The sequence below is a fragment of the Tiliqua scincoides genome, chromosome 2 (assembly GCF_035046505.1).
Source record: "Tiliqua scincoides isolate rTilSci1 chromosome 2, rTilSci1.hap2, whole genome shotgun sequence".
Classification (NCBI taxonomy): Eukaryota; Metazoa; Chordata; class Lepidosauria; order Squamata; family Scincidae; genus Tiliqua; species Tiliqua scincoides.
In genome coordinates this window covers 269,508,985-269,523,702 of record NC_089822.1, presented here as the reverse complement: position 1 = coordinate 269,523,702, position 14,718 = coordinate 269,508,985, and the positions used below count along the sequence as shown (strand labels likewise).

Sequence of the window (14,718 nt, the reverse complement as noted above, 5' to 3'; positions counted from 1 at the left end):
AGAAGCTGAGAAGTGGGCAGGTGGAGAAGCTTGTTTTGGTCTGTGAAGAATTCCAGGCCATGAAGTGAAAATAAAAGCTGGGAATGGGAAGCTGCTGACCTTTGAGAAATCAGTCTGATTAGAGAAGGAAAATGGGGGTGGGGCAGCATTTTCTCCAGGGGATGTTGCTTATTGTCTTAATGGTGCCTGATGGGTGTTGTCTGGATAGTTTTACTCTGAGTAGCTGTGATGCTGAGCAGATGTGGAGACGATACTTCCACAAGTGTCCATGCTGGCAGACTGAGGCCAGGCCACATCACACCTTCTTCTACAGGTGCCTTTTGGAAGTGTTAAACAGGCAGTTCCAGGGAAACTTCGGGCCTTCCTGGTGTGGTCTGTGAAGGAGGGCTGGAGTTTTTTGGGTTGTCCTGTGGAATAAGGAAAAGGCAGCAAATAAAGACCTTACAGAGGTTTTGGAGGTGGAGCATCTCCTTGTGTAGACCGTGAGGGTCTGTGCCACTTGACCTGTGTCTGGACACTGGTGCTGAGGGGTTCAGGTGTTGTGCAAGGTGGCTTCAGGGCTGGGGGGCGAACTTCAGAGCGACAACGTGCAGTACAGCTACAACCAGTGTGGAGCTGTGGGGGAGGAGTGCATGTAGTCCAGCGAGCTGCATGTGCTTGTTCCTGAGGCCGGAGCCAAGTGGGCCGTGTGGTGTTGCAACGCAATGCTGCTTGGGAAGCACACAAGGCTTGGACCTTGTTGCCTGAGGGAGTGCAGAGCACTGAAGGGTTAAAAAAAGGAAATTGAGCAGCAAAAAATCAGAACAATGAAGAGACGCAGGTTTGAATATAGATGCAGGGGGAGAGCTGGAACTGAGGAAGAAGGTCTCGCTTAGCTCTCAACAAGCCCTTTTTATTGAGTCTCACTACACATGAGGCAATACTGTGCAATACAAGTTACACTAGCTGCTCCTAGCTGGCTCTGACTGAATCTAGCAACCGCAAAACATTCTTGAGATAAAGACCTCCCGTTGTTTACTGCACTGGGCTTCAGACACTCAGCATATGACCAAGGCCGAGAGCTTGCTCTTGCGCAGGCGCGACTGTTGTCATTTGCCACATACTAAGGCCAAGCTCAGTGCTTGTACATATAATTACCACAGTGTGGGGTTTTTAGTGGTGCACTCTGTGGACACGTGCGCAAGTGGGAAGGCGGGGGGCGGCATCTGTGGGCAGAGGAAGTCTGGCTCTTCGTGTGATTCCTTCCAGAGGAGCCTGGAGACGTTTCAAGCGCGTGCAAGTGAGCAGAATTCCAGCGCTCTCCTCAGAGGGAAGCGAGGGGCTGGTGGAGGTGCAGGGGGCGTGGGGGGGCGCCGGTCTCAGCAGCAGTGCTGCTTGCAGCAAAGGTCGAGCCCCATCCTGTCCCTGCACTCGCCCCTCCGCCACTCGGACGCAGCCCCTCACGGTCTCCCCCCAGGATTGGCGTCGCACAGGCTGCGCTACTTGTACACGGGGGTGTCGGAGCCCGGCCCAGGGCTGCCCGCATTCAGCACTATGGGCTACGTGGACGGGCAGCAACTGCGGCACTACGACAGCAACACGAGGAGGGCGGTGCCTGTGGTGCCCTGGATGGAGAAGGTGGCCCAGGAGGACCCCCAGTACTGGGAGCGGCACACGGAGGTCTTGCGGGGCTGGGAGGCGACCTTCAGAGAGAGCGTGGAGACCGCGATGCAGCGCTACAACCAGAGCGGAGGTGAGCAGGAGGCCCCGGAGCCGCGCTCTCCCTTCGCGATTGGTCGGGCCGCCCACTGCTCAGGGAGAGGCTCCCTGCCGAGCTCCGGGGGGGGGGAGGCTCAGCAGCCACACCCTGTTCCGGGCACGACCGCCAAGTGGGGCGGGGCTCGGGCTCTGCCTGCCTGGGCTCTGACGCCCCGCGGGTCCCTTGCAGGGCTCCACACCTGGCAGCTCATGTACGGCTGTGAGCTGAGCGAGGATGGACGGAAAACAGGATTTTACCAGTACGGCTACGACGGGCGGGACTTCCTCACCTTTGACAAGGACACGCTCACCTGGACGGCGGCCGACGCAGCAGCGCAGCTCACCAAGGCGAAGTGGGAGGCCCAGCCGGTCATTGCCCAGTACTGGAAGGACTACCTGGAGAAGGATTGCCCAGAGTGTCTGCAGAAGTACCTGCGCTACGGGGCGGAGATGCTGCAGAGGAAAGGTGAGCTGGCGGGGCGCTTCCTCCAGGCCTCCCATCACAGCACCGGAGGCTCCCCCTGCTCACAGCCCGGTGGAGGGAGGGCACCGTCCCCGGTGAAGCAACCCCTGGAGCACCCAGGGAACGGGAACTGCAGAGCCGGGGCTGGCAGAGACACCCTCAGCCCCACCCCTTCTTCCAGGCCCCACCGCCGTCCTTCAAAGCGGGAAGCTTTCTGAACTGAAGGGGCCTCCTCCCGCCCTGTCGCAGAACTGGCGCAGTCCTCTCCCCCAGCCCCCTTCCTCCTGGGGCAAAACCACCCCCTGCACTCCTGACGGGCCCTTGCGCTGCCCGAGCCACTCAGGCCCTGGCTGCAGACTGCGCCCTTCCTGCAACACCCCCCACATAAGCACAGGCAGGCCTGGAGAGAGGGGGGCACACAGGGGGCAAAACAAACTGCAGGGCAAAAATACTGCAGACTTTCCTCCTTCATCACAAATGAATGTGGGTGCCGCAACCTCCAGCACTGCACTTCCACAGCCTCTTCAGTCCGCCCTCCAAGCACTTCTCTTCCCCAGTGCGTTCTGTAGAATGCAGTTCATTTCTTCATAGCAGCCCTGACAGCTCCCAGATTCCCCAATAAACAGTCCCCCCACAGCATGCACACTGTGGGTCAGAACCCAGTAGGTCAGTCCCACATGGGCTCATTTCAGGTGGGACCCCATTCATTTCAATGGTTGTTTTATTTTCAATATGTTACCCCGATGGTATCTGACTGCATCGGGGAAATGTTACAGATCCAGACTTTTCACTGTGCATATGCTCTTAACATATATTCTGTAAAGTGGATCCTTGTCCTAAAAAGTTTGAGAAGCACTATGTTAGGGAATAGAAGCGCATTGAAAGTGGATTAAAGCTGTAGTGGAAACGTCTTCTTCATAAGCACCAACATGTAGTAGTACAACTCAGACCTTGGAAAGTGAAACTCACACCTTCAGACCACAACTACAAGGCTCCAGTAGCAGGTCACCCAGTTCAGTTCACAGAATTCCAGGCCCCAATTGTCAGCTCCACCCCTTCTCCTAGTTTACTGTGGGCGCAAACCTCACCCCTTATGTCAGTGCTTTCCAGCACTGGCATAGCAGTGCCAATGGGACGTGTGCTGCATCCTGCAGTTGGGTGTCACTCACGGAGGCCTCCTCAAAGTAAGGGAGTGTTTGTTCCCTTCCCTCAGAGCTGCATTGCCCTGATGTCAGTGCTGAAAAGCACTGACATAAGGGGTGAGGATTGTGCCCTGTGTGTCTGAACACATGGCCTTGGATCAAGTCTACATGTTTGAAGGTGAAAGTAATGGTATGGAGGAGAAATATAAGTCTTGAGCACAGAATAGAAAAGAAGAAAGATGGGGGGAAAGTCCACAAAAGGTCAGGCAAATTGATTTCACTTGGGCTTTGTTCCTAAAGCATCGAATAGAAATAGGGGAGATGGTGAAAGCCTTTCTTGGATGCCTGCACATTATTAGAAGAAGAAAAAGCAAATGAGGAGGACTTTGCTGAAGCAGAAGAAAAGAAATGCAGTAGCAATACTTAAAATAGAGATGTGAGAGGGTGGTGGGGACGAGAGAAGAGGGGGCCTTCCACAAAGGCTTGTATGGAAGAATGTAGCAAATGCTACTTTGGGAGGCACACAAGGCTTAGAGCCTTGTTGCTTGATGGAGTGCAAGGAGCAAAAGCACTCTGAGGGTTGAGGGTAGGAACTGGAGCAGCAAGCGGTCAGAGAGGCAGAAAAGAGGAGACGGCAGACAGATTTGAAATGTAGATGCAGTGAGGAGTTAGAGAGGCAGAGTGAACACGGAGACAGGTTTTAAAAGGGTCCCTGTTCGGGCGCCAGATGTAGCTGTTACGTGAAAATCCCCTTTTTCCTTTTAAGTTGTGATTTTATATCTGGTTATGTATTATGGACTAAAATATCATACAGGCCAAGCAAACAGGCCCAATTTCCAAAACCTGGTAAAGTCACAAGTTTAACTGTATGCAAAGTGTCTCCTAATCCAGTCACTGTTATGCAAACCCATTAAACCTCAACACACAGGACAATCAAGTCAAGTCAGGCTCATGGTGACCACATCCCCATCCCCCAGTCAAGGAGTCTGGAAGAGTAAATTGTTGTCTCAATCACTGTAAATCATTGCTTAAGTGTCTCCTATTGTTGTCTATTTTGTAAGTTCTCCTAGCTAGCAAGCCATTAGACCCATTGAATTTGCTGATAAGGTACATCCTGACTCCAAATTCCCTGCAGTGGCAACAGAAAGCAAGCTACCCCCCCCAGGAGGCCAGCCATGGCTGATAGCTGACTTCCTGATCATCATGTGTTTTGCATGCTCCAAGTGCCCCACTGTGTGTAGTGAGCAAGCGCATCCAGATCAGCTCTGGGACACATCCGGGTCATCCAGGTCAGCAAAAATCCTTTTAAGAGAGGGAGTTTCGCCACATGCTTGCTCTCTCTGGCTGCCCCTCCAAGGCAGAGGTCGTCCTCCTTCGGACTCTTCCCTCATCCCATCCAACTGCTCCACAAGACAGGTAACTATATCTGCGTCTGGAACCTTCTCCCTTCTCCCCCCCTCTTTTCTCCCCTTCTCTCCCCATCTTTAGTTAGCAACTGGGTTATGCAGACCAGGGACCTCTAAAATCCTTCCCTAAAATCTTTCCCTTTCTCTAATTTCTCGGATGCACCAAATACACTCTACATGCAACCACCATAAGCTAGGTACAATATATTCAAGAACTAGAACAAAGAAATGTGCATTTTGTTTACCTTTGTGCTTTTGTAATAAAACTATAATCTTGTACTGAAAGTTGTCTTTCTCTCAGTCTCCCTTTTAAGCAAAAAGGAATTTTCTCTGCATTACGTTATCTAGCCTGCGATCTTGAAGTTTCCAAACGGTAATATACTAATTCTCCTAACAAAACAGCCCTTTTTTGTAACATAGCAACATCTTTGGGAAGCAGCAAGACTCAAGAGTCAATCTGCTTGATGTAGCAATCACCTTTGGGAGCAACCTGGACTCTCAGGAGTCCAGTTGCTGGATATAGTGCTGGCGCAGAAGCAAAGAATGAGACAGCAGGCAGGATGCAAAAGTAGATGCAGGGAGGAAGCCAGAAGCTGGAAGAGAGAGAGAGAGAGAGAGAGAGATCCTTGTCTAGCCTCCTCCAAGCCTTTTATTGATTCAAACTCATGAAGCAATACAGTGCAATACTGAGGGTTATTAAAGGTTACTGATAACGCTAGCTGACAACAACACATTTCTAGGTCTAACCGCTTCTCTTTATCTCTAATGCTAGCAAATCTTGTTTACTAAGTAAAAGGCAGTGAACAAGGTCGGGCGGCTCAGAATGTGCTCTGCGCAGAAGCAGATGTGTCTGCTGTTAGGTTGCCAAGTTCACTAAAACCAAAACGTGCTTCTGCACTAATACAGTCTTTCAGGCAGCCTAGCCGAAGGCCAGTATTTAAGTTGTTAGATGACACATTTGTTCTTGTTGTTGTTAGGAAGGGGGCAATGCCCCATGCCCAACAGAAAATCCCTTCTCCCTTCCTCTGGGAAGCTGCACCCGCTCTGCACAGTTCACGCACACACGCCTGTCTGTCACTTCGTCTCCCAAGACTGGCAGCCAAAGGTCTCTCCCCTTTTTTGAAATGGGGGTTCAGAGAGTTGAGGAGGAGGAGGGAGTATTTCTGCAGTTGTCTCTACACATATTTTGCCCTGGAAGATTCACCCTCCTCCACCTTATCAAAATTCACATGCCTTCGCCCTGTGCCGTGTCTGTTTCCCCTTCTGACAGGAAGCTCATTTAGAAGAAAGATCAAGGTAAAAATCAGTATAAGGAGACAGTGCCTTGGAGCATGTGCAGAGTGCATCTGTAAGGGAACCATTTTTTCCTTCTTTAAAAATGGCATCCAGTTGGAAATACAGGAATCGCTGACCTCATCCCCTTATTTTGGGTGCTGGTCACTGCCCCTGAAGTTTCCTCCCTTCTTGGAAACTACAGAGGAGAATTTGGGGTGGCCATTTGGACCTCCAAGAACTAGTCAAGGCAAGCAGGAGACTCAGGAATTCTTCCTCTTCACTCGGGGATGAATGTTCAGCTTCAGGAAAAGAAAAAGAACTGCAGGAAGGAGCAGAGAGGGCAGTGGTGGAAGAATGAATAGCGACCATTTCAGGAGCCATCCCTGATGGACATACCCAGATGCTGGGGGGGGGGGCAATGCTCACTTCTTGCTCTCCAGTCCAGAGTAGTGGTTCTTGCCCTGAGTTCTGTGGACGGGGTCCGTGAGCCAGCTGCAAAAGGCATTTTGTGTATGTCTGCATTTTTCTGGGAGGGGGCCAGTGCTTTCATTTGAAAGGTTTCTGTGACACAGAAAAGGTTGCACACCCCCGACCTCTGTTCAGCTGTGGTGGAGGTCCAGGGACAGTTGCCCCAAAGCCCTGGAGGAGATCACAGGGAAGTCCCAGATCTGCTGCTTCTTGCTTTGGAGCTTTTGTACCAAGTGCTGAGGGATGCTGTGGAGTCCCTTTCTTTGCAGATCTTAGTCTCTCGAGGATGCTGCTCTTGTGGTGTGACTGCTTTTGGGGCAGGAGGTGGATGAGAAGGTCCCTTCTTTCTGCTAAACTCCAGCATCCATCCTGTGAGTCAGCCAAGGACCCCAGTCTTGACACTGGCATTGCCACTCTTTCCACAGAGCCCCCCATAGTAAAGGTGACACGTAAGGACAGCCAGCACAGCTTGGAGACCCTCCTCTGCCGGGCCCATGGCTTCTACCCCAAGGAGATCAATGTCACCTGGAGAAGGGATGGGAAGGTCGGGCAGGAGGACACGTTCCATGGGGTTGTCAGCCCCAACCCGGATGGAACTTACTACACCGAGCTGAGCATTGAGATTGATCCCAAGGAGAGGAGCCGCTACCGGTGCCATGTGGAACATGATGGGCTACAGGACCCTCTGGATGTGGCCGTGAAGGGGTCTGGTGAGAGGCTGCAGGGGAGGGGGGCCTGGGGAGGAAGCTCTTCGTGGGATGGGGGGTAGAGTGGGGGGCAGATTCTGGGAGGCGGGACTCGAAGAAGAAAGACATCAGCAACTCTCAGTGTGTATTTTGGGGCTCAGAGCTGCTGCTACACGCCTGTGCTGAAGGCTGGAAGGAGGATGTGGCTGCTGGAAAGAGTGGGCAGAGAAACCCTGGAGAGCAGGAGGCAGAAACTTCTGCTTTCATTGCTCTGAGTGGGTGACATGAGAGTGCCCCCAAATCAGACCTTCATATGAGATCAGTGGAGACCTTTGCAGGCTCCCTTGAAGGCCTGAGATGCTGAGCTCAAGTGGGTCTCCAGGGGATGGAATGGCCCTGGATCAGGGCCACCCCAGAGCGGGGCTCATCTCCGTGGTTTGCCTGTGTCCCAGCTTCAGGGTCCCATCTCCAGTCGAAGGGTCTCGGGATCTCTGCCTGAGGCTCTGCAGAGCCCACTTCAGTCTGAGTCAATGTGTGCTCTTTCCATTTCCCCCTCAGCGCCTGTTTGGCTCATTGCTGTGGGAGTCATCGTGGGGGTCCTGGGGGTCCTGAGTGTGGCTGGAGTCCTCTTCTATGTCAGTAAGTACATCCCTGCATGCCTCTGTTGGGCCACACGTGTGCATCATTCAGGAGCAGATTTCAGATCCTGAGCCCCTCAGACTGGGAACTGTCTTCTCCTTCTGTGTCCTGGTCCATGAATGCAGTTGGTGAGGAATACATGGAGGAGATACAGGCTGCTGAGGACATGCTGGTGTCCCAGGCTCCCTGACAGCCCACTGCCAAAGAGGATCATGTGGCCCAGCAGGTGTTCAGGTCACCTGGATTTGCAGCTGCCCAGCAGGCAGGGATTCTCAGAGTTGAGGTCACCAAAAGATAGTGGACATTTGATTGATTACACCAGTGGTTGTCAAACGTCTCCGGCCAGAGGCTCCCCAATCCTTGTGGCCATTGGCCACGGCTCCCCATTACATCACCCCACCTCAGTTACCCCCAAAATGGGGATGAAGGTGTGATTATTATACACAAGAAACAAAAAGCAGCACTCTGAGGCTGCAATCCTAACCACACTTACCTGAGAGTAAGCCCCATTGAACAAGATAGGACTTACTTCTGAGTAGACCTAACTAGGATTGTGCCTTTTGTCTTATAATAGCAGTCAACATAGGAAGTACCCCCCCCCCCAAAGGAGGCAGGAGGAAAAAGGGGGATGGCTGGAAAGGAATGGGTATTTTTATTTTTTAATCAATTTTTGGGGACAAAGTCTGACTGATCAAGAGTGGGTTTTTTTCTTTTTTGAAGGGGGAAGGAAAGGTGCTTAGAAAGCTCTGCCCACCCGCCCTGCTTCCCTGGATTCTGATCTCAGCCATCCTCCAGCATCGGTCCAGAGAGAAGATGCAGGGGCAAAACTGAAGCCAGCGGATCGTGAATTGACACCATGAAAGACTTCCTAGTGCTGTTGCAGGGAACCTTCTGGGATGTCCTCCCCTGGTGATGATTAACCACAGATTAGCTGAGCTTGTGCCATGGAGTGCTTGGCATTTGTGCCCTGCTTCCCTGCAGAGGGTGGAACTGGATGATCTCTGGAAGTCCCTTGTGACTGACTTTCTGATTCTGTGTGTGTGTGTGTGTGTGTGTGTGTGTGTGTGTGTGTGTGTGTGTGTGTATGTATAAGCACTGAGGGAGACTTACCTGATGAACTGCTCCTGACTCCTTCTGCTTTGCAATCCTGATTTTTTTATTATTATTAAAAGGATATTCCTTTCACAGAAGCAGCTGATGCAGAAAGCTTTTGGCTTGTCTGATATTGGGTGCCATTCATATGGAGCACATTTTGTTGAAGCATTTGAAAAACTGTCCATAGTTGTGGTTTCCACAGCTCAGGAAGGATGTTGCAGAGCTGGGAAAGGTACAAAAGACACACAGGGCGCAATCCTAACCCCTTATGTCAATGCTGTCCAGCACTGACATAAAGGCAATGCAGCCCTGAGGTAAGGGAACAAACACTCCCTTACTTTGAGGAGGCCTCGGGTGAGTGATACCCAACTGCAAGATGCAGCACATGTCCCTTTGACATTGGAAAGCACTGACATAAGGGGTTAGGATTGCACCCTAAATGATCCCAGGGCTGCGTAAACCCCAAATGGGCTGCTGGGTCCCCTGAACCAAGTGTTGGTGTCTCACAGCATCTCCTGGGAAGCCTGGTCTGTTTTAGCAGGAGAGCCCAGCCCTCTCAGTGATCTGGGGTCCTTGAAAGCCACTCCCTGGAATCACTTCCCCTCACCGTCCTTTGAAGTAGAACATCCTTGTGCCAAAACAGCCAGGTGTGCTTGTGGCACCTCTGAACTGCGCAACTGGGGCATGTCCTATAGTCACTTCCAGTCCAGAGAGACCGCATCATCCAGGAAGAAATAAGAAATGTTCTTCCCATCTTCAAACTGGGGTGGGACTGTAATCCTCCACGTGATGCATGAAGTGATACAGTTGACGCAGTTACATGCCCAACATGTCTGGAGCCTGGGGTGGTGACTCCTGGCATCACCCCCCAGGGTGCAGACATGGTAGCACTTGGCGGTGACATCATGATGTCAGCAGTTACTTCCAGGTAATCAGCTGCTGACTCAGCGGGTGCAGTCCTGCTGCCCCCAGTGCCTTTTCCTTTGGGAGTGGCAGGAAGAAACATTGCACCTGCTGGTCCCCTCTCAGGCAGCAGCTGATTTGGCTGCTGTTCTCAGTTGGCCTCATGGATGGGCCGTCCCTACTGGTTTGTTCCTCTCCAAGCAGCCTGCAAAGTGTGAGGTGTTTTTATGTTCTTCCTGGAAGTTGATATTCAGCCTCCCTCCCTCTTTGGGCACTGCCAGTTCTCGGTGCCATTTTGGCCAAGTCATCCAGTGGAGTTCACTCCTCTTCCACCTGCCTGCCTGTTCTGCTGCTCAGCACCACTTCCCCTTTAAGGTCTGGAAAAACTCTGCCTGTGAACTTCCCTCCACTACTGCTCTTTCTCCTTCCACTTCCAAGACTCAGACAGGGAGGCTAGAGGGGGAGGGGGGAAGGGATGCTGAGCCAGAACATTGGCACATGGGAAGGGCAGAGGCTGGCACAACAGTGGGCGAGGGGGGCAGCACTGGGCATGCAGCCTCAGGGAACAGGAAGGCTTTGAGCCAGAAAAACTCATTCTCTAACACAGGAGAGAAAGAGACAGCAGTGGGGGATGTTCAAGGCAATCAAGGATCGGTGGATGTTGGGGGGGTGTCTTTTCTGCAAAGTAAAAGAGGGGCGATCTGGCCTCTCGTTTCTCAGGTGGACTCTTCTTGGCTCCCTTGATCGAGGTGTCCGTTTCACATGCCCAGAAGAGTGTGCCAGGAGCTGCACTGAAGTCTGTGGCAGAGGGATTCACAACACCCCACCTGGAGTGGAAGGCGGTTATCCCGTCCTTCCCTGCAACTGCCCCACACTAGGAGACAGGACACAACTTCAGCCCCCTCCTTGGCCTGCAGCCTGGCAAATGGGGGTTGCCTTGAGCAGGGGGGGGGGAGAGAAGGACCAGGATGGAGCAGAAGGAAGAGAAGACCCGGTCCAGACTCAGAACCGAACTCAGCGACCTGAACTTGGTGAGACATGGGAGGGGGGGTCCGTCTTCTGAGCTCTGCCTCAGGGGACTTTCAGCTCCTGTTCCACAGCCAGGGGCTGCGCTGGGCAGAGGACGAGGTCTCTGCCCTGGAGAACATAAGAATATAAGAAGAGCCCCACTGGATCAGGCCACAGGCACACCTAGTCCAGCTTCCTGTATCTCACAGCGGCCCACCAAATGCCCCACGGAGCAGATAACAAGAGACCTCATCCTGGTGCCCTCTCTTGCATCTGGCATTCTGACATAGCCCATTTCTGAAATCAGGAGGTTGCACATACACATCATGGCTTGTACCCCGTAATGGATTTTTCCTCCAGAAACTTGTCCAATCCCCTTTTAAAGGCGTCCAGGCCAGACGCCATCACCACATCCTGTGGCAAGGAGTTCCACAGACCAACCACACACTGAGTAAAGAAATATTTTCTTTTGTCTGTCCTAACTCTCCCAACATGCAATTTTAGGGGATGTCCCCTGGTTCTGCTGTTGTGTGAGAGGGAAAAGAGTGTCTCTCTATCCACTCTGTCCATCCCCTGCATGGTTTTGTATGTCTCAATCATGTCCCCTCTCAGGAAAAGTCGCCTGAGCGCTGGTTCAATGATCTGTCCAAGACTGAAGGTGCTGACCACCTAGTCCGGGCCTAGGTGCTGCGCCTGCTGTCCGGAGGGGGCAGAGGCTGTGCTTGGGGAGGCTTCCAAACCCAGCACAGGCTGAAGGGTCAAAACATGAATCCGCTTCGCTAATTGGCAGAAACCAGTCAGAGTTCTCCATCTGATTTCTGTCTTCTTAGCTGCCTTTTTTATTCTGTGCTGCTGCATTCTTATGTATCATATTTTGGGTGCCGCCTCTTGCTTTCTGCTGTTTTATTGCTGTGCTGCCTTTATACCGTTCTATGAGAATTATTTCATAAGAACTATTATGATTTCTTTCAAAGATTTACAGCCCACCTTTCCTGTGCTGGAGCAAATGCTCAGGCGGCCCACAGTTCAAGAACTCAACACAGACAATATATAAACCAAGAAATACAACCATGAGGACAACCACAACCCTCCCCCCTCCTTGGGCACTGGGGAAGGGGAGGTTCAGACAAGCAGCCGGGGGAGAGGAGGAAGCCCCCCCCCTTCCCAGACTCAGCCAAGGAAGCAGCACTCCTCCAGTCCAGGGAACCACAGGCAGCTGTTGCTGCTGGGGCCAGCAAGACTTCTGGGAGGGCTACGAGCCAACAGGGACCTGCGGTGGGTGGGGAGGCAGGGCCACGCAGAGTGTGTGGGTTATGGGTGTTTGGGCGCTTCCTGTGGCAGGCAGTAGCACTTGGTGGGGAGGCTCTGCCTCACCTGCCTCCGCGCCCTGTGCCTCCCACAGCAGCAGCGCTTCTGGAAGGACCAGTGGGGAGGCTCTGCCTCTCCTGCCTCCCAACTACACGTGCAGTTGCCTTCAGCATAAGAATGCGGTCTCCATCGCAGAGCACCTCCGAAGCGCTCCCTCCGGGAGCGGGGCTCTGTTTCTTCCTTCCCTGAGACCCTCCCCCCCCTTCCTCTGCCGCGGGCCCAGCAAAAGCCTGGCAGGGCCGGTGCAGCGCTCCAGTCCTGCTCCCCGACGGCACTCACCGGAGCAGCCCCGCCGCAGAAGACTCGCCCCCAGGAGCAGGCAGGCCACCCAGCGCGCCCCGCTGCCCATCTCGGCCGAGCGGAGGGGCGCTGGGCTGGGCAGGTCCTCGAGGCTCCGCGGCAATCAGAAGAGAAGGGGGCGCTGCCTAGGCCCGGGCCTCCCCGCCTGCCAGTCTCTTCCGTTCGGAGGCGCTTCTCCTTCGCAGCAGGTCGGGCGGCAGCGGCGGGAGGAGGAGGGGGCTGGGCTGGCTGCGGGGAGGGCGGCGGAGCGGTTTGCAAGCGCCTCGCCTCTCCCCTCGCGCCTCCCCCCGCCCCTGAAGGCAGCGACCGCTCAGGGCGCGGTTCTCCCGCTCCCCCAGCCAGATGGGGCGGTCGTGGGGGGGGGGGGATGATGCGCCTGGCTCCTGGGGGCAGCTGTCCTCCTGCTGCTGGGAGGCTGCAGCCCCCTATGAGCGGGGGGGGGGGGGAGGAGGGCAGGCTGCAGCCAGTCGGATTCCGGAGCTGGGGGTGGGGGTTCCGTGCGTGGCGCCTTTCCCGGACCGTCCTGGGGCCCTGCGAGCCTGCTCGGTCCGCTCTCTGAGCCGCGTGTTTGGGGAGGATCACTGAGCAGTCACTTCCAGGCCTTCGGAAGGGGAGTCCAGGTCCACCGGAGGAGGGCTGCCTCCCCAGACCCCGGGGACCACACGAGGGATGCTGACGCCCCAGTCAGCGCAGTGCAGGAACATCGCTGGTGTCCCAACAGAGAAGAAGAGGCGCCTAGTGGTGGTTGGAAACTGCCACGCATGGTCTGGACACGTTAGCATGAGAGGTGCTGCTCCCTGGGCAAAGTTAAACTTCTGGCCTGATGACCATTTCCTGTTCCTGCTGCTCCAGGTGGGAACAAAGACTGACAGACACCACCAGGCACCAGCTGGAAAGAACTGGGCAGATCCTGGTGGAGGAGGTGGGGTGTTGCCCCATAAGATCAAACCCCGCAGGAGTGGAAAGGCTGGGGGTGACCCTGCTTTGGCTCTCATGCCCCCCATGTCACCCCTACAGGGTTTCACACCTTGCAGCCTGGGATTGGCTGTCAGCTGCGCCAGGCCGGACACAGAAGAGGGTTGTCCACTATGGCTTTGATGGGAGGGACTTCCTCGCCTTCCACAAGGAGACCCTCACCTGGGCAGCAGCGGAGGCCAAGGACCAAGAGGAGGTGGGATGCTGACTCCGCAGACGATGAGTACCCAGAATCCTTTGTGAATTCCGCAGTCACTCAATTTCTGCAGAAATACCTGCGCTACGGGAAGGAGGCCCTGACCCTGCTGAGGAGAAGTGAGGGTGAAAAATGGGGAGAAGAGGAACGGTGCCTCCCCTTCCCTTGGAATATCTCCAAATTGAGGAGCTGCCTGTGAAGCTGCTGGGAGGTGTCTGTGCCTGCCCCAGTTGATGCTGCAGCTGAAGGTATTAGCCATCTTCATATATTGGCAAACTTCAGTCACGAAAGGCTCTGGTATCGCGCTCTGAAAGGTGGTTCTGGAACAGCGTCTTGTATTGGCAACCTTCAGTCTCGAAAGACTATGGTATCGCGCTCTGAAAGGTGGTTCTGTGGCTGAAAAGGCCAATTCGGGAGTGACAATCCCTTCCACACTGGGAGCAAGTGCAGTCTGTCCCTGGTCTGTCTCCCTGGCTGTGGGCCTTCCTTCTTTGCCTCTTTGCCTCAGTCTGTTGGCCAAGTGTCTCTTCAAACTGGGAAAGGCCATGCTGCACAGCCTGCCTCCAAGCGGGCCGCTCAGAGGCCAGGGTTTCCCACTTGTTGAGGTCCATTCCTAAGGCCTTCAGATCCCTCTTGCAGATGTCCTTGTATCACAGCCGTGGTCTACCTGTAGGGCGCTTTCCTTGCACGAGTTCTCCATAGAGGAGATCCTTTGGGATCCGGCCATCATCCATTCTCATGACATGACCAAGGCAACGAAGGCGTCTCTGTTTCAGCAGTGCATACATGCTAGGGATTCCAGCACATTCCAGGACTGTGTTGTTTGGAACTTTGTCCTGCCAGGTGATGCCGAGGATGCGTCGAAGACAGCGCATGTGGAAAGCGTTCAGTTTCCTCTCCTGTTGTGAGCAAAGAGTCCATGACTCGCTGCAGTACAGAAGTGTACTCAGGACGCAAGCTCTGTAGACCTGGATCTTGGTATGTTCCGTCAGCTTCTTGTTGGACCAGACTCTCTTTGTGAGTCTGGAAAACATGGTAGCTGCTTTACTGATGCGTT

The 14,718-nt window shown here is 53.9% G+C and overlaps 1 protein-coding gene across 1 annotated transcript; it reads left to right on the top strand.

The window, feature by feature from the left end:
• The first annotated feature begins 1,468 nt into the window (after positions 1 to 1,468).
• LOC136640482 (major histocompatibility complex class I-related gene protein-like) lies at positions 1,469 to 8,937 on the top strand. Its single transcript, XM_066615648.1, has 5 exons — positions 1,469 to 1,732; positions 1,928 to 2,203; positions 6,917 to 7,201; positions 7,736 to 7,816; positions 8,537 to 8,937. The coding sequence occupies exons 1-5, from the start codon at positions 1,534 to 1,536 to the stop codon at positions 8,554 to 8,556; spliced, it is 861 nt and encodes a 286-aa protein (XP_066471745.1). The 5' UTR covers positions 1,469 to 1,533; the 3' UTR covers positions 8,557 to 8,937.
• The last annotated feature ends 5,781 nt before the right edge of the window (positions 8,938 to 14,718 follow it).

Bases quoted from the DNA above. Each gene is read 5' to 3' on its own strand.
- LOC136640482 (XM_066615648.1), top strand. From the start codon at position 1,534: ATGGGCTACGTGGACGGGCAGCAACTGCGGCACTACGACAGCAACACG. The intron at 2,204-6,916 runs GTGAGCTGGCGG...CTCTTTCCACAG, and splicing joins GGAGATGCTGCAGAGGAAAG to AGCCCCCCATAGTAAAGGTG. The intron at 7,817-8,536 runs GTAAGTACATCC...TCTTTTTTGAAG, and splicing joins TGGAGTCCTCTTCTATGTCA to GGGGAAGGAAAGGTGCTTAG.